This window comes from Elephas maximus, chromosome 22 (genome assembly GCF_024166365.1).
Source record: "Elephas maximus indicus isolate mEleMax1 chromosome 22, mEleMax1 primary haplotype, whole genome shotgun sequence".
Taxonomy (NCBI): domain Eukaryota; kingdom Metazoa; phylum Chordata; class Mammalia; order Proboscidea; family Elephantidae; genus Elephas; species Elephas maximus.
Window position 1 is genome coordinate 43,579,693 of NC_064840.1, and position 21,618 is coordinate 43,601,310.

General features: G+C 41.2%; 1 protein-coding gene across 2 annotated transcripts in view; it reads left to right on the forward strand.

Annotated features, from left to right (window-relative positions):
• Positions 1 to 21,618, forward strand: part of INTS9 (integrator complex subunit 9) — a 153,932-nt gene that overhangs the window by 16,727 nt on the left and 115,587 nt on the right. For both annotated transcript variants that reach the window (XM_049865687.1, XM_049865688.1), the window contains exon 2: positions 8,925 to 9,052. In XM_049865687.1, the coding sequence (XP_049721644.1) occupies positions 8,925 to 9,052 (128 nt within the window). The remainder of the gene's footprint in view (positions 1 to 8,924; positions 9,053 to 21,618) is intronic.

The following is a 21,618-nucleotide window of genomic DNA, read 5'->3' on the forward strand; positions in this document are numbered from 1 at the left end:
AGTTTGTTTATCCATTCATCTGTTGATGGACATCTATGTTCCCATTTTTTTGCCATTGTGAACAATGCTTCAGTGTGAACATGGGTGTACATGTGTCTATTCGTGTAACGACTCTTATTTCTCTAGGATACATTCCTAGGAGTGGGAATACAGGATCATATGATATTTCTGTTTCTAACTTTCTAAGGAAGTGCTATATCGTTTTGTATTCCCACCAGCAGTGCATAAGAGTTCCAATCTCCCCAAAGTCTCTCCAACATTTGTTATTTCCTATTTTTTTGATTTGTGCCAGTAATTCTGGGGTGAGATGGTATCTTATTCTGATTTTGATTTGCATTTCTCTGTGGCAAGTGATCATGAGCATTTCCTCATATGTCTCTTGCCCACTTGAATGGCCTCCTTGTTAAAGTATCTGTTCATTTCCTTTGCCCATTTTTTAATTGGATTATTGTCTTTTTGTTGTAGAGGTGTTGGATTTTCTTCTAGGTTTTAGAGATTAGACCTTTGTCTGAATTGTAATAGCCGAAAATTTTTTCCCAATCTGTAGGTTCTCTGTTATCTCTTTTGGTGAAGTCATTTGATGACCATAAGTGTTTAATTTTTAGAAGATCAAAATTATGTGGCTTATCTTCTGAAGTTTGTGTGTTGTTGGTTGTGCTTTATATCCTATTAATGTCATTTATTAGGGCCTCTAGCGTAGACCCTATGTTTTCTCCTATGCACGTCATAGTTTTTGGCTTTCTATTTAGGTCTTTGATCCATTTTAAATTAGTTTTTGTATATGGTGTGAGGTATGGGTCCTGTTTCTTATTTTTACAGGTGGACATCCGGTTCTGCCAGCACCATTTGTAAAAAAGACTGTCTTTTCCCCATTCGATGGACTTTGGGCCCTTGTCAAAGATCAGCTGACCATAGGTGGATGGATTTACATCTGGGTTCTCAATTCTGTTCCATTGGTCAATGTATCTGTCATTGTACCAGTATCAGGCTGTTTTGAATACCATGGCTATATAGCAGGTTCTGAGGTCAGGTAGTACGAATCCTCCTACTTTATTCTTCAGTAGTGCTTTACTTATCCGGGGCTTCTTCCCTTTCCAAGTAAAGTTAACGATAAGTTTTTCATCTCTTTAAAGAATGTTCTTGGTATTTGGATTGGGATTGCATTGTATTTGTAAATCACTTGGGTAGAATTGTCATTTTCACAATGTTCAGCCTAACCTATCCATGAACATGGTATGTGTTTCCATTTATCTAGATCTCTTTAGGTTTCTTGTAGTAGTTTTGTAGTTTTCCTTGTATAAGTCCTTTACATCCCTGGTTAGATTTATTCCTAAGTATTTTACTTTTTTAGGGAATATCATAAATGGTATTGTTTTCGTGATTTCGTTTTTGATGTTCACTTTATTGGTGTACAGGAATCCAACTTATTTTTGTACGTCTATCTTGTATCCAGCAACTCTGCTGAATCTTTCTATTAGTTCCGGTAGTTTTCTCTTGGAGTCTTTTGGGTTTTCTATGTATAGTATCACATCATCCACAAATAGAAACAGTTTAACTTCTTCATTACCGATTTCACTGCCCCTTATTTCTTTTTCTTGCATTGTTGCTCTAGCTAGAACTTCCAGCACAATGTTAAATAAGAGGGGTGATAAAGGACATCCTTGTCTCGTTCCTGTTCTCAAGGGGAATGTTTTCAGCCTGTCTCCATTAATAATGTTATTGGCCATTGGTTTTGCATAAAAACCAAAACCAGACCCAGTGCCATCGCGTCGATTCCGACTCACAGCAACCCTACGGGACAGAGTAGAACTGCCCCATAGAGTTTCCAAGGAGCACCTGGGGGAGTCTAACTGCGGACCCTTTGATTAACAGCCGTAGCACTTAATCACTACGCCACCAGGGCTTCCGTTGGTTTTGCGTAGATGCTGTTTATTATGTTGACAAATTTCTCTTCTATATCTATTTTATTGAGACTTTTTATCAGGAATGGGTGTTGGACTTTGTTGAATGCCTTTTCTGGGTCGATTGAGATGATCGTGTGATTCTTTTCTTTCCTTTTATTTACATGGTGGATCACATTGATTTTCTAATGTTGACCCATCCTTGCGTACCTGATATGAATCCTGCTTGGTCATGGTGTATTCTTTTTTTGGTATGATGCTGAATTCTTTTTCCTAGAATTTTTTTTAAGAGTTTTTGCATCTGTATTCATAAGAGATATTGCTCTGTAATTTTCTGTTTTTGTGGTGTCCTTGCCTAGTTTTGGTCTAAGGGCATGGCTTCATAAAATGAATTTAGAAGTATTTCCTCCTTCTCTGTGTTCTGAAATAGTTTGAGTAGTACTGGCGTAAGCTCTTCTCTGAACGTTTGGTAGCATCTTCAAGGAAGTCATCTGGGTCATGGTTTTACCTTATATATATATATATAGCTTCTATTGTGTTTTAAGTGAAATATTACAAATCAAGTCAGTCTCTCACACTAAAACCCATATACACCTTGCTACACACTCCCAATTACTCTCCCCCTAATGAGACAGCCTGCTCTCTCCCTCTACTCTCTCTTTTTGTGTCCTCTTTGCCAGCATCTAACGCCCTCTACCCTCTCATCTCCCCTCCAGGCAGGAGATGCCAACATAGTCTCATGTGTCCACCTGATCTAAAAAACTCACTCCTCACCAGCATCCCTCTCCAACCCATTGTCCAGTCCAATCCATGTCTGAAGAGTTGGCTTCGGGAATGGTTCCTGTCCTGGGCTAACAGAAGGTCTGGGAGCCATGACCACTGGGGTCCTTCTAGTCTCAGTCAGACCATTAAGTCTGCTCGTATGAGAATTTGGGGTCTGCATCCTACTGCTCTCCTGCTCCCTCAGGGGTTCTCTGTTGTGTTCCCTGTCAGGGCAGTCATCGGTTGTAGCCAGGCAAAATCTAGTTCTTCTGGTCTCAAGATGATGTAAGTCTCTGGTTCATGTGGCCCTTTCTGTCTCTTGGGCTCGTAATCACCTTGTGTCCTTGGTGTTCTTCATTCTCCTTTGATCCAGGTGGGTTGAGACCAATTGATGCATCTTAGATGGCTGCTTGCTAGTGTTTAAGACCCCAGACGCCGCTCTTCAAAGTGGGATGCAGAATGTGTTCTTAATAGATTTTATTATGCCAATTGACTTAGATGTCCCCTGAAACCATGGTCTCCAGACCCCTGCCCCTGCTACGCTGGCCTTCGAAGCATTCAGTTTATTCAGGAAACTTCTTTGCTTTTGGTTTAGTCCAATTGTGCTGACCTCCCCTGTATTGTGTGCTGCCTTTCCCTTCACCTAAAATAGTTCTTATCTACTATGTAATTAGCGAATAGCCCTCTCCCACCCTCCCTCCGTCCACCCTCTCATAACCACAAAAGAATGTTTTCTTCTCGGTTTAAACTATTTCTCAATTTCTTACAATAGTGGTCTTATACACTATTTGTCCTTTTGCAACTGACTAATTTCACTCAGCAGAATGCCTTCCAGGTTCCTCCATGTTATGAAATGTTTCACAGATTCCTCACTGTTCTTTATCGATGCGTTGTATTCCATTGTGTGAATATACCATCATTTATTTATCCGTTCATCCATTGATGGGCACCTTGGTTGCTTCTGTGTTTTTGCTATTGTAAACAGTGCTGCAGTAAACATGAGTGTGCATATATCTGTTCATGTAAAGGCTCTTGTTTCTCTAGGATATATTCCAAGGAGTGGGATTGCTGGATCGTATGGTAGTTCTATTTCTAACTTTTTAAGGAAGCGCCAAATCAATTTCCAAAGTAGTTGTACCATTTGACATTCCCACCAGCAGCGTAGAAGTGTTCCAGTCTCTCCACAGCCTCTCCAACATTTCTTATTTTGTGTTTTTTGGATTAATGCCAGCCTTGTTGGAGTGAGATGAAATCTCATTCTAGTTTTGATCTGCATTTCTCTAATGGCTAATGATCGTGAACATTTCCTCATATATCTGTTAACTACCTGAATGACTTCTTTTGTGAAGTGTCTATTCATATCTTTTGCCCATTTTTTAATTGGGTTATTTGTCTTTTTGCAGTTGAGGTTTTGCAGTATCATGTACATTTTAGAGATCAGGCACTGATCAGAAACGTCATAGCTAAAAAATTTTCCCAGCCTGTAGGTAGTCTTTTTATTCTTTTGGTGAAGTCTTTGGATGAGCATAAGTGTTTGATTTTTAGGAGCTTCCAATTATCTAATTTTTCTTCTACATTCTTTATAATATTTTCTATACTGTTTATGCCATGTATCAGGGCTCCTAATGTTGTCCCTATTTTTTCTTCCATGATCTTTATCATTTTAGATTTTATATTTAGGTCTTTGATCCATTTTGAGTTAGTTTTTGTGCATGAGTGAGGTATGGGTCTTGTTTCATTTTTTTGCAAGTGGATATCCAGTTATGCCAGCACCATTTGTTAAAAAGACTGTCTTTTCCCCCATTTAACTGTTTGGGGCCTTTGTCAAATATCAACTGCTCATATGTGGATGGATTTATGTCTGGATTCTCAGCTTATTAAACTTTTCATTATGTTCCTGAATAATCTTTCTAATTTCTTCAGTTGCTTTATCTGTACGTTCCTTGCCTTGTTCTGCGTATTTCCTTATTTCCTTCCTGATGTCTTGAAGGGTTGTGTATATTAAACTTTTGTATTCTGCATCTGGTAATTCCAGGAATGCACTTTCATCTAGAAGATCCCTGGATTTTTTTGTTTTGAGAGCCTGTTGAGATGATCATGGTCTGTTTCTTTATGTGGCTTGATATTGACTGTTGTCTCTGAGCCATCTGTAAGTTATTGTATTAGTTTATGCTTGCTTACTGTGTTGTAGCTGCTTGCTTTGTTTTGTTTTGGTATACCCCTATGGGTTGCTTGAGTGAGCTAGCTTGATTATTTTCACCTTTGGAGCTCTGGTGTCCTGTCCCCAGCTGGCTAGAGCTGTTATTAGGTATATCAGTCTAGGAGTCCTTTCAGTTTTCTTGTGTGAATTCAGCTCAGGTTTCCAGGTAGCTAATCATCAAGTGTGTGGTACAGGCTCTGTCCTACAGTCTTAGAGGGGCAGGGGTGATTGATGTATATACCGATATCTGATTGCAGCAGGGGGTCATGCTCCGAACAACGCAGGGGGCTGAGAACCAACCCCAAGTGTCTCTGAGGAAAATGCATCTCTGTTCCCTAGAGCGTGCTTGCAGGTGGGTTCTGCAGAGGGACCATGGGCACCCAAAGTTTTTGGTTGTAAGGACTGGAAGGTACCAGTTATCTTTGGACCCCTGTCGCAGGTGGCTGGGTGACCCGAATGGAGCTACCAGTCCTTAGGTCCCTGATGTGGGTAGGTGAGGACTTGTTTAATAGGCAAAGCAGTGTCAAACGTCGAACACCCACCTCTCCACTGAACAGCTGAAATGGTTGGAGCTTGCAAACAAGGGCCTGTTCTCCTGAAATAGGCCCTTGCAGAAGGGAAAGGTACTCAAGGTCCACAGACAGTTTATGCCTGGACAGGAGCTACTTCTGTCATGAGCTCCCCTGGTTAATGGAGCTAGCAAATTATCTTTTCCCCCCCAGTTGCAAATTTTCTCCTTTCCCAAGGCCGGGAGGATGGCTCTAGGTGATCACCAGGGTTTATCTCAGGCCCTGGAAATCAGCCACTGAAGTCGGCTTGGGGGTGGGGCAGTGCATGGCAAAATATACACAAGTACTTAGCCTTTGCCGAGAGCGCCGTTCTTCTCAGGTTCCAGAGGTGTGAGTAGGCTGTGTGGCTGGCTGCTTCTCCCTAAGGAAACTGCGGCCTAACACTAGTACCAACCTGCTGCCTCCGGCACTCCAGGAATGATGCCTGAGTGCTCCCCGTGATTCTGGTCCGGTAACTCCTCTCCAATTCTGAACAGTCTCCCTGCCCCTCAATTCGTTGCCTAAGCTTGCCTTTGATGCTCAGGGGTTCCCAGCTTATCACAAAAATACTCGTTTCACTTGTTTTTTCGGGTCTTTTTTGTAAAGGGGGCTCACTGGAAGCGTCTGTCTATTCCACCCTCTTGGCTCCGCCTCTGTTCAGCCCTTTTATCATCACATCTTGCGTTCACTTTAGCTACTCTATGTTCAGGAGCAAGTTTCAGAGTCTCTTCTGACATCCGTTTTGGTCTTTTCTTCTTTCCTGTCTTTTTAATGACCTTTTGCTTTCTCCATGTCTGATGCCCTTCATGTCATTCCACAGTTTGTCTGGTCTTCTGTCATTAGTGTTCAGTGCGTCACATCTCTTTTTGAGATACTCTCTAAATTAAGGTGCGATATACTCAAGGTCATACTTTGGGTCTCGTGGACTTATTTTAATTTTTTTCAACTTCATCTTGAACTTGCATGTGAGGAATCAGTGAACTGTCCCGCAGTCGGCCCCTGGCCTTGTTCTGACAGATAATATTGAGCTTCTTCATCATCTCTTTCCACACATGTAATTGATATGATTCCTATATATTCCATCTCACAAGGTCCACTTGGGTAGTCACCAATTATGTTGTTGAAAAAAGGTGTTTACAACAAATAGATCATTAGTCTTGTGTAATTTTATCATGCAGTCTCTGGTATCATTTCTTTCAGCGGGGTCATATTTTCTAACTACTGATCCTTCTTCTTTGTTTCCAACTTTAACATTCCAATCACCAGAAAGGATCAATAAATCTTTATTGCATGTTTGATGAATTTCAGACTGCAGAAGTTGTTAAAAACCTTCAATTTCTTCACTTTTGGCATTAGTGGTTTCTGCGTAAACTTAAATAATAGTTGTAGTAACTGACCTTCCGTGTAGCCATATGGATATTATCCTGTCACTCACAGCATTGTATTTGAGGGCAGATCTTGAAACCTTCTTTTTGACAGTGAACGCAACCCCGTTCATCTTCAATTTGTCATTCCCAGAATAGTATACCTGATAATTGTACAATTTAAAATGGTCAATATCAGTCCATTTCAGGTTACTAATGCCTAGGATGTCTCTCTTCAGTAGTTCCATTTTTTCACCGTCATCGTTGTTGTTGTTGTTAGGTGCCGCTGAGTCACCTCTGACTCATAGCAACCCTGTGTACTACAGAATGAAACACTGCCCGGTCCTTCACCATGCTCACAATTGTTGTTATTCCTAAGCCCATTGTTGCAGCCACTGTGTCAGTCCATCTCATTGAGGGTCGTCTTCTTTTTTGCTGACTCTGTACTCTACTAAGCACGTGTCCTTCTCCAGGGTCTGATCCCTCCTAATAACGTATCCAAAGTATGTAAGATGCACTCTCACCATCCTTGCTTCTAAGGAACATTCTGGTTGTAGTTCCAAAACAGATTTGTTCACTCAAAGGCATTAATTTTTCTTCGGTCTTCCTTATTCATTGTCTAGCTTTCGCATGCATAAGATGCAGTTGAAAATACCATGGCTTAGGTCCAGGTGCACCTTAGTCTTCAAGGTGACACCTTTGCTTTTCAACACTTTAAAGAGGTCCTTTGCAGCAGATTTGCCCAATGCAATACGTCTGTTGATCTCTTTTCTTTTTTATTGTGCTTTAAGTGAAACAAATCAAGTCAGTTTCTCATACGAAGCCTTATGTACACCTTGCTATATACTCCTAGTTGCTCTTCCTCTAATGAGACAGCACATTCCTTCTCTCCACCCTGTGTTTCCGTGTCCATTCAGCCAGCTTCTGTCCCTCTCAGCCTTCACACCTCCCCTCCAGACAGGAGCGGCACGCATAGTCTTATGTGTCTACTTGATCCAAGAGTGTCTGTTCATTTCTTGACTGCTGTTTCCATGAGTGTTGACTGTAGATCCAAGTAAAATAAAATCCTTGACAACCTCAATCTTTTCTCTGTTTATTATGATGTTGCTTGTTGGTCCACTTGTGAGAATTTTTGTTTTCTTTATGTTGAGGTATAATCTATACTGAAGGCTGTGATCTTTGGTCTTCATTAGTAAGTGCTCCAAGTCCTGTTCACTTTTAATAAGCAAGGTTATGTCATTTGCATAACGCAGGTTGTTAATGAGTTTTCCTCTAATCCTGATGTCTAGTTCTTCATTAGTGAATGCCACTATAGAATATAATTTCTGTAAAATCCTTTACATTATCCCTGCCAAACATAGGTGACCTCTCTAGACCCTTAATGATTCTGTAACTGCACCAACCAACGATAAGTAGATACAGGCACTGTATTAATCCATTTAGTCCTCACAACAGCTCTGTGAGGGAAGGTTTTATTATTACATCTTACAGATGAGGGATCTGAGTCTTCGCAAAGTTAGGTAACTTTCCCAAAATCATACATTAATAACTTGCAGGACCAGAGTCTGGGCTCAGGCAATCTTATCCCAAAACCCCTGCTCTAATCAAAGTTTATTACTGGTTACCAGGGTGGAGTGGAGGGAGAAGAAAAGGAAGACACAATGCCTAGGGGACACTGAACTTCTGTTAAGGGTAATGTGAAAATTCGGAAACAGTTAAGAATGATGGTTGAACAACTTGATAAACATAACTAATGGCACTGAGCTGTACACATACAGATTGTTGAAATGACAAATGTTTTGTTACCTGTACCTTTACCACAGTTTAAAAAGGCATAAAAAATAAATAAACTGTGCTCTAAATAATTTTATACTGTCTTTCAGAACCAAAGTCATTCATCAAATACTTGACTTCAGTTTCAGGCTGTTTAATTACATCTCAGAAGAATTACTTCTACGAAGAGTTGGGTGTGATCTGAGACTTTTGAGTATTTTAAACTATTAGGGAGCAGTAAAAGGGAGGAAGCCATAGAAAGTTACCTGAACTTACACACTGTTCTTATGAGAGAAGATTATCACTTTTACTTAAATTACTTTTTAAGCTTTGTCTGTAATTGATTATTGAAAAAAGCGATTTGATTTTTTTTCAGTATTGCCTGTCAGGGCACCCAACCTTACCATGCAATATACTCAAATTCAAATCAACCACGATTATGTTGGACTGTGGACTGGACATGACTTCCACCCTCAATTTCCTTCCCTTGCCACTTGTTCAAAGGTATGTACTGATGCATCCCAAGACAAAATGAGCTTTAGTTTTTTGAAAATGATACCTATTAGTATAAAGATTACCAGTACCTTGAATGTTGTCATAGTATACTTTGTTCTCTTAAAAATATTCTTTATCAAAATAGTTTCCTTTGGCTGGGTTGGTGGAAAGTATTCTGTTGATTTACTGACTTCTTTATTATAACTTATTCTAGGTTGCTGTAAAGTGTTCCTGCAACTGCTCAGTGTGAGGTCATATATATTTCATTTTTCTTGCTAATTCATATAAGGGCTAATAAATGGTCAACTGATGAGCCCAAGAATTGAATTTTAGAATCATTTAACTGCCTTTGCAGAGACTTAACATCATAGAGTCTGACACTTCTTTTAGTTATCTTTGCAGTATTTTTGTACTAGTTGACTTCAGATGTAGAATCATAGATGTAGCCAAAGACCATGTCTTAGAACAAGTAGATTATTCCAGGCCCAAAATCAGCACTGTTTACTCTTACTAAACCATTGTCTTATGAATTGGTTCCATAGCTTGCTGCTATTTAAAAGCAGCAGTTTAAAAGAGAAGTGGTTAACTTTTAGAAGCAGATACAGTCACAGTAGGAAAAAGCGATATGTACAAGAGAGGAGATAGAAAAGTTATCTAAAGCAGATTTAAGAGCTCAGAAGCATAGCAAGCTGAGTTAACCATCTAATATAGCTAAGTCACTCCTGAAGGCATCACTTTATGCAATGATTATTCATAGTGATAACCCTGTGAATTACCTAGAAAAATTATTAAAATCAACCATTGATTCTTAGGGAAATAATAATTTGGTAGGGAAAAGGTCAGAGATAAGTCTAGATTACATTTTATCCAAAGCTGATGGAATTCAGTTAAAATTATACCCAACACTTAATAATATTTTTACCATTTTATACTGGGTTTGGTTTTGGTTTTGGTTTTATACATATTATGCAAAAGAATAAAAATAATTTATCTGCATCATTCAGGAGCTCTAGGCATCACAGACATTTCTTAACAAAAATGCCTTACAGATTATTTTTAATTAAAATAACCTGATATTATTGTCCGTTTCCTCTCAAAGATTAGAACATTCATTCACTTGGTATTTATTAAGAATCTACACTGCTTAACCAGAGGATACAAACGTGAACATGTAATTTCTCTCATGGATCTTACGATCTTTTAGGGAGAAGGCCATTACACGGTTGAAGATTTAATTCTACTTGTGATAAGAATACAACTACATACTTGACACAATTACTAGAAAAGGAAAATAAAAGGTACCTTTTTACTGGTGGTGTAATGGTTAAGTACTACGGCTGCTAACCAAAAGGTTGGCGGTTCAAATCCATCAGGCGCTCCTTGGAAACTGTATGGGGCAGTTCTGCTCTGTCCTGTAGGGTCGCTATGAGTCAGAATCGACTCGACAGCACTGGGTTTGTTTGTTTGTTTTTTTTTCATAGGTTGCTATGAGTCAGAATCAAATCAACAGAAATGGGTTTTTTTATGAGGGCACAAAGCGGGGCCTGACTTGCTCTGTGAGGTGATGGATTTTCTAGGTGATCAAAATCTCAATTGGATCGAGCTCCGCGTTTTCCCTTTCCTGTTCGTTCTTTTCTCTGCCTGTTTTCTCTGTTCTCACAGCCCTGGCTCAGTACTGTAATCTACTTCCATGCTGCCTTCCCCTTGACATTGTTTTACTCCCAGAGGGAAGTTGTACCAGTGGGATGAGTGGTAAACCTAATAGTTCCGTGTAAAAAATGTCTTCCTCAGCTCAGGCCAGAAACCTTGAAGATGTCCTTAGCTCTTCCTTTTTATACCGTACACCCAATCCATCAGCAAATGCTTTGGTTCTGCACTCACCTCTATTGCTGCCACCCTAGTCTAAACCACCATCATCTGGATTATGATACTAGCCGCCTGACTGGTCTCCCTATGTCTGCTCTTATCTTTGCATAGGCTGTTCTCCACCCAGCAGCAAAATGACCCTTTTGAAACATAAATAAATTCAAGTCACTCCCCTAGTCTTAACCCTCCAGTGGTTTCCCATTACACTTAGACTAAATTCCTATGTCTTACGGCAGGGCCCTACATGAACTGGCTCCTGGCTATTTCTGTCTCATTTCTAACTACTCCTTCTCTTGTTCATTCCTCCTCATCCACACTAGCCCTAGCCCTCTTGGCATTTCTAAAACAAAACTGCCTCAAGGCTCTGTTTCCTCTACTTTGAAGATTATTTCTCCATGTATCGCCATGACACGTAAGTCTCTGCTTCGGTGTCACCTGATCAGCAAGGCCTTCTGTGACCTCCCCATCTAAAATATTATTCTCTGTTCTTCTCTATTGTTCTATTCTTATCTTTGTCGCATCTCTATCACTTTTTTCTTTGTAGTACTTGTCGTTATATGTATATGTACATGTGTATAACCCTGGTGGCATAGTGGTTAAGAACTACATCTGCTAACCAGAAGGTTGGCAGTTCGAATCCAACAGGTGCTCTTTGGAAGCCCTGTGGGGGCAGTTCTACTCTGTCCTGTAGGGTTGCTATGAGTCAGAATCAACTTGACAGCAACGGGGTTTTTCTTTTGGTTATATACACAGATAGTTTACTTATTATCTTTCTTCTCCATTGAAATATAAGTTTTATAAGAGCAGAGATTTTGTTTGTTCTCCATTGTATCCCCAGTGCCTACCTAGAACACTTATTAGCCTGTGGTAGCGTGTTATATGAATGAATCCTTTTATCTTGCTCTGGATCCTATCCCTTCCCATCTGATCAGAGTCCTACCACTATCAGTTATAATTTTTCTTTATTTTGAGCCTTTCCATCTTGTCTCACCCCTTCCCATTTAAATATACTCAATCACTTCTAACTTAAAATTCTAAAATACACACACGCACATTTTTAACCCTCTCTCAACCCTTCTTTCTCTTTCAGCATTTCTAAGCTGTCTCTAATCAGCATTCTGCTCATACCACACCACCAGAGCAGCCCTCACTGAGGTCACAGATGACTTCCATGTCATTAAATATGACTTGCATTTGTCAGTCCTCAAATACTTGATCATCCAGCAGTACTGGCTTTTCTGAGGATACATTCCTGGTGTTTCCTCTTACTTCTCTGATTCTATCTTTTCTATCTACTTTACATCTTAGTTCTCTGATTGTATCTTTTCTATCTACTTTACAGATTCATCGTCTTCTAACTAGCCATCATGTATTAGGATTTTTCAAGTTCAGTATTTGGCTATCACAGTCTCTATCAAGGATTTTAATAAATGCTTATAGCTTCAATAACTATTTAAATAATAACTTAAAAAGGAGTATCTTTAGCTAATAATTCTCTTCTGAATTCCAGATTTATATCTCCAAAATACCTACTCAGTTTCCCTCTTAAGTTTTGCCTTTAAAGGTACTTCGAAACTTGACATGCCTAAAACTGAATTCATCTTCAGGCTTGGTCCAGGAGAGGTAAGCAGACCCTCCTAGACCCCCGCAGTTCCCTGTCTTACAGAACAGAATCCTGTTACAAAAGCCAGAAAACTGGGAGTTAACCTAGATATGCCCCCTCACTCTAACCCCCATATCCAGTCTGTTGCTAAGCCTTATTATTTTCACCTACTAAATAGCTCTAGAACCTAGTCGTAGCTCTTCATTTCTGCTGTAGTCATTATCATCTTTTACAGATATACCTGCAAAAGTCCCCTGACTGATCTCTCTGATTCTGATCTTGCCCCTTCTCTGAATCCAGCGTCATCTTTTTTTTTTGAAATAACTTCATATTTACAGTAAGTTTAAAAGAATAGTACAAACAACTCCTAATTACCCTTACCAGTTTTTAACGTTTGCTTTATCATTTTCTCTTTCAATTTGTACATATGATTTTTTTTCTGAACCATTTGAGAGTAAGATGCTGTCTTAGACTGGACTCTTTTGGAGAAGCAAAACCAGTAAAGCATATGTATATATACACATAAAAAGAGAGAGATTTACATATATATTTACATTATATACTTATAAAGATTTGTATATATACCTATAGAAGAGCGATTTATATCAAGGAAATGGCCCACGTGGTTGTAGAGGCCAAAATGTCCCAAGTCCGTGGGTCAAGGGAGAGGCTTCTCCTGATTCACATAGCTGCAGGGGCTGGCAAACCCAAGATTGGCAGGTCAGAGAGCAGGGCTCTTGCTCATAGGCTGCAAAGATTGATGAATCCCGAGACTGACAAGCAAGACTGCAGGTAAGCTGCTAACTCAAGTCCCAGCAAGTATAGGTCAGGTGAACGGGAGCCAACTGCAGGATCCAGCACAAGAAAATGCCCACAAGCATTGCCAGAATGTCTGCTTGTATTTGGTGCAGGCCACACACCCAAGGAAACTCCCTTTCAACGTATTGGCTACTCACAGTAGATGCCATCATGGAGGTGATCACATTATATCAAACCTCATTATGGAAGTGGTCACAATATCATATGACTGCCCAACCACTGAGAATCATGGCCCAGCCAAGTTGACACACAACCTTAACCAACACAATCCACCCGTTGTCAAATTGGCATTTGTGCACATCTCCTTAAACCATACATAATCTCTGAATAAAAGCGAATTGTGAAGTTGTACTTGTGCCTAACATGATACGATGAACACACATACAACAAAGAATACACTAGCCCTGTTTACACCTTATATTTTATAAGTGAAGAAGACAAAAAATATTTGATGCACACACACAAAGCAGAAGTACTCATAGCAATTACAGTCCTTGTTTCTGCAACTGGTTACGTGGCCAGCCATAACTGCTATTTAGAACTACCCTCTTTCACTACCCATTCCATGTTCCCTTTGCCCTCAGCAAGCACCTCAGCTGATCATGGTTCTCTGCCTGGTGAGGTAACCCAGACCTTCATTCCTGAAGGGTCTGGACCATTAGTAGTCATGTTGGAATTGGGTTGGAGGTAAAGAATAGTATGTCTGGAATGCAGGAGATCCCTTAGGACTAAGAGATGTCCTAAGGGATCTCCTGCATTCCAGACATACTATTCTTTACCTCCACTGTGTAATATCAATCCAATTTTCTCTTGCTAAACAGGATCTTTTTTTTTTTTTTTAAAACAGGATCAGTTGCACCAGCCAGTATAGTAGCTCCTTTCTTTGCCTATTGATCCAGAGGCATAAGGAACCCAAAGTGGCCAGGTGGCATTATTAGCTTCCAGGTCAGTGGAATCTGTGCCGTGTCTCTAAGTGAGAGCACTCCTTCCTTTGGAACTAAGACCTCTAGACCCACAGAGAATAAGTTTGTGGGGACAGGAATCAAAAATCTTGCAGATGGGTCACTAGGGTTAATAATGAGTGGTGCCACTCCCATTTCCATCCCTTGATTCCTAGACCTATGAATCCTGGCTATGGGAGAGACAGCATCACATATTGGATGCTGGTTTAGAGCATATACAGCCTCCTGGAGAACATTGCCCTAACCCTGCAAGGTATTGCAACCTAGCTGGCACCATAATTTTGTTTGCAGAAGGCCAGTCCATCATTCTGTCATATCTGCTGCTTCAGGATGATGGGAACACGGTAAGACCAGTTAATTCCATGCACATGAACCCATTGCTGCACTTCATTTGCTGTGCAGTGAGTCCCTTTATCCAAGACGATGTTGTGTGGGATACCATGACGGCGATAAGACATTTTGTAAGTCCACAGATGGTAGTTTTGGCAGAAGCGTTACATGCAGGACAGGCAAATCCATATCCGGAGTGTCTGTTGCAGTAAGAACAAAACGCTGGCCTTTCCATGTGGAAGTGGTCCCTTTATCCAAGATGATGCTATGTGGGATACCACAATGGTGGATATGGCATTCTATAAGTCCACAAACGGTAGTTTTGGCAGAAGCATTACATGCAGGTGTAGGCAAATCCATATCCAGAGTGTCTGTTCCAGTAAGAACAAAACACTGCCCTTTCCGTGATGGAAGTGGTCCAATGTAATCTACTTGCCACCAGGTTGCTGGCTGTTCACCTAGAGGGATGGTACTGTATCAGGGACTCAGTGTTGATCTCTGCTGCTGGTCAGTTGAGCACTCAGCAGTGGCTGTAGCCACGTTGGCCTTGGTGAGTAGAAGTTCATGTTGGTGAGCCCATGTATAACCTCTATCCCTGTCACCATGGCCACTTTGTTCATGAGCCCTTTGAGCAATGACTGGAGTAGCTGGGGAAAGAGGGTGACCTGGTTCCCTAGAACATGTCATCCTATCCACTTGAATGTTAAAATTCTCCTCTGCTGAGGTTACCCTTTGCTGAGTATTCACGTGGGGCACAAATATCTTCACTTCTTTGGCCCATTCAGAGAGGTCTGTCCACATACCTCTTCCCCATACCCCCTTGTCTCTTTTTCCAATCATGTTCCTTCCAAGTCCCTGACCATCCAGCCAAACCATTGACCACAGCCCATGAATCAGTATAGAGTCACACACCTGGCCATTTCTCCTCCTAAGCAAAGTAAACAACCAGGTGGACTACTCAAAGTTCTGCCCATTGGGAGGATTTCCCTTCAACACTGTCCTTCAGGAAGTCCTGGTGGTATAGTAGTTAAGTGCTTGCTATAGCTGCTAGCCAAAAGGTTGGCAGTTTGAATCCACCGGGTGCTCCTTGGAAACTCTATGGGGCAGTTCTAATCTGTCCTATAGGGTCGCTATGAGTCAGAATCGACTCAATGGTAATGGGTTTGGTTTGGTTTACTGTCCTTCAGGTAGGTCCCAGAAAAGGGTTGTAGTGCTGCCACTGTCACTTTCAAGTTGTGCCTGCATATCACACAGAATCGTCTGTACACCAGGCACGAGTTGTCTCTTCCTCAGTCAGCTGATCATAAAGAACTCCCCATGAGTCCATAGGTGCAGACTGGGAGATAAAAGGTAATGTGACAGGAGTGGAGACGGTGGGAATTTGGATGCTTCCTCATGCAACTAACTTGTGCCTTCAGGCCCAATTTTGTATATACCACTTCCATTTAATGATGGGGCGCTGTTGTGCATGTCCAACTTTATGACTCTGTGGGTCAGACAACACCCAGTTCATGATAGACATCTCAGGCTGCAAGGTGACTTGGCATCCCATGGTTAAGCATTCAGTCTCTACTAAGGCCCAGTAACAAGTCAAAAGCTGTTTCTCAAAAGAAGAGTAGTTTTCTGCAGAGGATGGCAGGGCATTGCTCCAAAATCCTAAGGGTCTGCGCCATGAGTCACCAATAGGGGCCTGCCAAAGATTCCAGATAGCATCTCTATCTGCCACTGACACTTCAAGCACCATTGGATCAACCAGATCATATGGCCCAAGGGGCAGAATGGCTTGCACAGCAGCTTGAACCTGTTGCACAGCCTTCTCTTGTTCTGGGCTCCACTCAAAACTAGCAGTTTTTTGAGTCGCTTGATAAATAGGCTGGAGTAGCACACCCAAATGAGGAATATGTTGCCTCCAAAATCCAAAGAGGCCAACTAAGTGTTGTGCCTACTTTTTAGTTGTGGGAGGGGCTGGATGCAATAACTTTTCCTTCACTTTAGAAGGAGTATCTTGACATGCCCTGTACCACTGGATCCCTAGAAATTTCCCTGGGATAGAAGGCACCTAAATTTTTGTGGGATTAATTTCCACCCTCTAGCACGCAAATGTTTTACCAATAAGTCCAAAGTCATTGACACTTCTTCCTTACTAGGTCCAATCAGCATAAAGTCATCAATATAATGGACCAGTGTGATGTCTTGTGGAAGGGCAAGGTGATGAAGGTCCCTGAGGACAAAATTATGACATAGAGCTAAAGAGTTGATGTAGCCCTGAGGTAGGCAACTGAAAGTGTGTTGCTGGCCTTGCCAGCTAAAAGCAAACCTTTTCTGATGGTCCTTTAAAACAGATATGGAGAAAAAGACATTAGCCAAATCAATAGCTGCATACCAGGTACCGTGAGATACATTAATTTGCTCAAGCAATGAAACTATATCTGGAACAGCAGCTGTAATTGGAGTCAACACCTAGTTAAGGTTTAGATAACCCACTGTCATTCTCCAAAATCCATCTGTTTTTTGCACAGGCCAAGTAGGCAACTTGAATGGGGTCGTGGTGGGAATCATTACCCCTGCATCCTTAAAGTTCTCGATGCTGGCAGCAGTCTCCACAATGCCGTATTTCTGAAGAAATGTGGTGTTGATTTTGGTTCACTCTTTTCCTAGGTAGGGTCGGTTCTAATGGCTTCCACTTAGCTTTCCTAACATAATGGCTGTTACTGCATTTGTCAGAGATCCAGTGTGGTGATTCTGCCAGTTGCTGAGAGTATCTATTCCAAGTATGCATCCTGGAACTGGGGAAATCGTTACAGGATGGGTTTGGAGACCTGCTGGACCTACTGTGAGATGGGCATGAGCTAAGACTCCATTAATAACCTGACCTTCATATGCTCCCACTCTAATTGGTAGGCCACAGTGACATTTTGGGTCTCCTGGAATTAGTATCAGTTCAGAGCCGGTATCCAGTCATCCCCGAAAAGTCTGATTATTTCCTTTTTGCCAGTGAACAGTCACTCTCGTAAAAGGTCGTAGATCCCTTTGGAGAAGGCTGGGAGAAAGGTTAACAGTATAAATGTTTTTGCAATGTGTTGGAGTCCTTCCTCAAGGGGTCCTGGCCTCCCCTTCATTCAAGGGGTTGTGAGTTTTTAAACTCGCTCAAGTCTGGGAATTGTTTTTGGGGCTGTGATTTTCTGTTCTGCTGGTTTGTGTTAGACTGCTGTTCAGTTGACCTAGAATTCACCTGCGTGTGCAGATCAAGGAAATACTAGATTTCCTGACTATTTAATCAGGGACACCATGACTAAGTAGCCAACGTTCTCAGTCCATACGAGTCAGACTGTTGTGATTACTGCTTTGACTCTGCTGTCTTATTATGGTAACCACACCCACCTTGTCTTTGTCGATTGTGTGCCACCGCTTGGCCCCTACTACCGCAGGATCCAATCAGTGCCATTGCAGATAGGTGTCTTTATTCAGTTAGGGCAGTTTCCACTGTCAAATCTGAGTTACACATAAAATAGCAATCACAGCAGTCTTCAAGGATGCTGGGGCTCCCTTCACAAATTTGTTCTTCACAGTTATGGTAAAAGGTGTGTCCTCTGGGTACTCTGTGTGTAGGTTTGTGGGTCTAACCTGATAAATCCACTCTGGCATTCCAGTTTCCCTAAGTCTTTGGATACCTTCTGCTACAGAAGTACCAGGTCTGGTACTTCAACTTGATTTCGTGTGGGGCACCCCGTAATCCATGCTTCAGCAACCCAACCAAATAAACTGTTAAATCCTTTCCAAACTTTTCGATCTGAAACATTGAGGAATCTGTGTTTAGTGGGCTCATATCAAAAACTTAGACTGATTCGTCTTTATGTTCCTTGCATCATTATCCCACACCCTTAATAGACATCCCCACTCATATTCCCCAGGTTTCTGTTTGTACATATTGGAAAAGTCAAGCAGTTCTTTTTGAAGTGTAGTATACCTCCTCCTAGATCACACTTTGTACTTCACCTTTTGGGGCTTACTGGGACTTAAGTGTAGTTACAGGCCTAGAAGCCAAATAGGTAGTGGGGAACTGTTTTGAGAACATTCAGCATTGTCTTGTAAAGCATCTGCCTCAGGCAATGCCCCAGGCAATGACTCAGACAAGGGCTCTTCAGAGACAGCTGGATTAATCTCATTAAATGGGAGTAGAGGGGCTAACGGTTTTACTGGGGAGGTGGTTTAGCAGAAAAATGTGGAGTAATCTCTTCAGATGGGAGTGAAGGGACTAGTTCTGTTTGCAGGATTGAATAAATGGGATTTCAGGACTCACTGTCTCCAGCTTCCTGATTATCTGCCCATATGTCCCCATCCTAAGTTTCAGGATCTCATTTCTTCCTAATCAATACCCTCACTTTAAGTTTAGACACCTCTTGAGGTTGGCATTTGAGTTGGCATTTTAATTCAGTCACTCCTACGATAAGACTCTAGGTTTGGTTTTCAGCAATATCAGCTCTGTTACTACAAGAAACAAGACATACTTTCAGTGTACAAGTGAAAACTTTGAGGCCGTTTATGTAGCACTTGAGTTTTGACTCTGAAGCCCTGAGCTCATCTCATTCTTTTACCACTTTGTCTAGCAAAAGAAGAACCAACCAACCAACTTCCTTATACTTCTAGTTATGACAAAATTGTAGAAAGATATCACACATGCAGTCACCCAGAGCATCACCTTTCACTGATACCTGATGTATTGGTGGTAATACTTTGCGTATTTGTATTGCCACCTCATGCCATGGATTGATTAGTAGTGCCTTCTTTACTACTGAAAGCAGAGTCATCATCTTTAAGCTAACAAGACTTGAGAACCAATTTAGAAAACTCATCCTTATAATTTTGTTTCTCTAGAACCACTCTTGGTACCAAATGTCTTAGGCTGGGTTTTCTAGAGAAGCAAAACCAGTAAAGCATATAAATATACATAGAGATTTATAGCAAGGAAATGGCTCACGCAGTTGTATAGGCTGAAACATCCGAGGTCCGTGGGTCCAGATAGAGGCTTCTCCCGATTCATGTAGCTGCAGGGGCTGGCGAATGCAAACTCTGCAGATCAGAAAGCAGAGCTCTTGATCACAGATTGTGCAGATTGACGAAGTTCAAGACTGGCAGGCAAGACTGCAGGGAAGCTGCTAGCTCAAGTCCCAAGAACTGAAGGTCAGATGAACAGGAGCCAGCTGCAGGATCCAGCACGAGCAAAAGCCCGATAACCTTGCCAGAATGTCCACTTATATTTAATGCAGGCCGCAGATCCAAGGAAACTCTTTCAACTGATTAGCTACTTAAATCCGATTCCATCATGGAGGGTGATCACATTATATCAGATGTCATTACGGAAGTGGTCGCAACATCATATGACTGCCAAACCACTGAGAATCATGGCCCAGCCAAGTTGACACACAGCCTTAACCAACACAGATGCAGACGTGATGCTCCATATTTGTTGTTGTGTGCCATTGAATCAATTCCAACTCATGGCAATCCTGTGCTTGAGTGCATATTTCCTAGCATGGACATTCTTTTACATAACCACAGTACAGTTATCAAAATCAGGAAATTGACAATGATATTATACCAGTATCTAATCTGCATGCATTATTCATATTGCACCAATTGTCCCTATAGTGTCCTTTATAGCAAAAAAAAAAATTTAATAAAGACATCTGGTCTGAAATCCAGTCTAGATCAATCACTGGAGTTAGTCATGTCTTTTGTCTCCTTTAATCTGGAAAAGTTCCTCAGTCTGTCTTTCATGACCTTGAATGTTTTTAAAAATGTAAGCCAGTTATATAATGTCCCTCAATTTGAGTTTGTTGCTGTTCCCTGATGATTCCATTTGCTGTTGAGTCAGTTACAACTCATGGCAGCTCCACATGCATCAGAGTAGAATTGTGCTCCATAGGGTTTTCAGAGGCCGATTTTCAAAACTAGGTCCCCAGGCTTTTCTTTTGAGGCATCTTTGCGTGAACTCAAACCTACAACCTTTCAGTTATCAGCCAAGCATGTTAACTGTTTGCACCACCCAAGGTCTCCTTCCTTATGATTAGGTTGAGCTTATTATTTTGGGTAGGAATGCCACAGAAATGATGATTTTGTAATATCAGAAAGTATATGATGTTGATTTTCCCCAAGTCATCTTTCAGAAATACAAATCTAATCTTGTTTCTAACCTGTTTAAAACCTTTCAGTGGTTTTTTATTGCTCTTAGGATAAATACCAAAGTCTTCATCTTGGTACAGTGGTGGTCATGCCCTCTCCTCTAATATCTCCTTTATACTCTGCCTCTTGCTCTTTGTTTTCTTTCAGGGACTCAAAGAAATCTCAGGTCTCCTCTCAGAGCAGCCACACGTTTTTTATTCAGCCTGGAAGGCTTTTCTCCCTCTTCCCTGCCCCATCTTTCACTTAGCCTGCTTAACAGGAGCTAATTCCTCAGATTCATTTATGGCTCCACAGTTTCTCTATAGGTGGCAGTGTAATTGGATTGGTAGGGCTTAGGGAGTAGTCTGTGGGACTCTTCTTGAAGTTTCATTTAAATAACCTTTTATATAAGATACCCCTGCCAAACAGTGATGAGAATGACTACCGGAAATCATTATGCTTGTAGCTGTCTTTTTTCTCTATTCCCTCCAAATCCTGCCCCTTCACTGGAGTTTTCCCCTTCATTATCCTGCTGTCTAGATCTCAGCTTAGTCATCATATCCTCAGGGAAGTCTTTTGATTCCACCTGGACTAGCTGTTCGTTATGGGACTTTTGTAGTACTTAGTGTTATACTGCTTCATCGTTTTTGACAGCTTCTCTGTTTGTGTGATTAGTTGATTTATCTGCCTTTCCAGCCTCCTTAGGGGATAGGTGTATTATGCTCATGATCATATCACCAGCATCTAGCTGAGTACTTGACACATAAATAAAGTTTCACAAGTGAATCAGTGAAGATGAGCACCCTACAGCACTACACCAAATGATGAGGCTG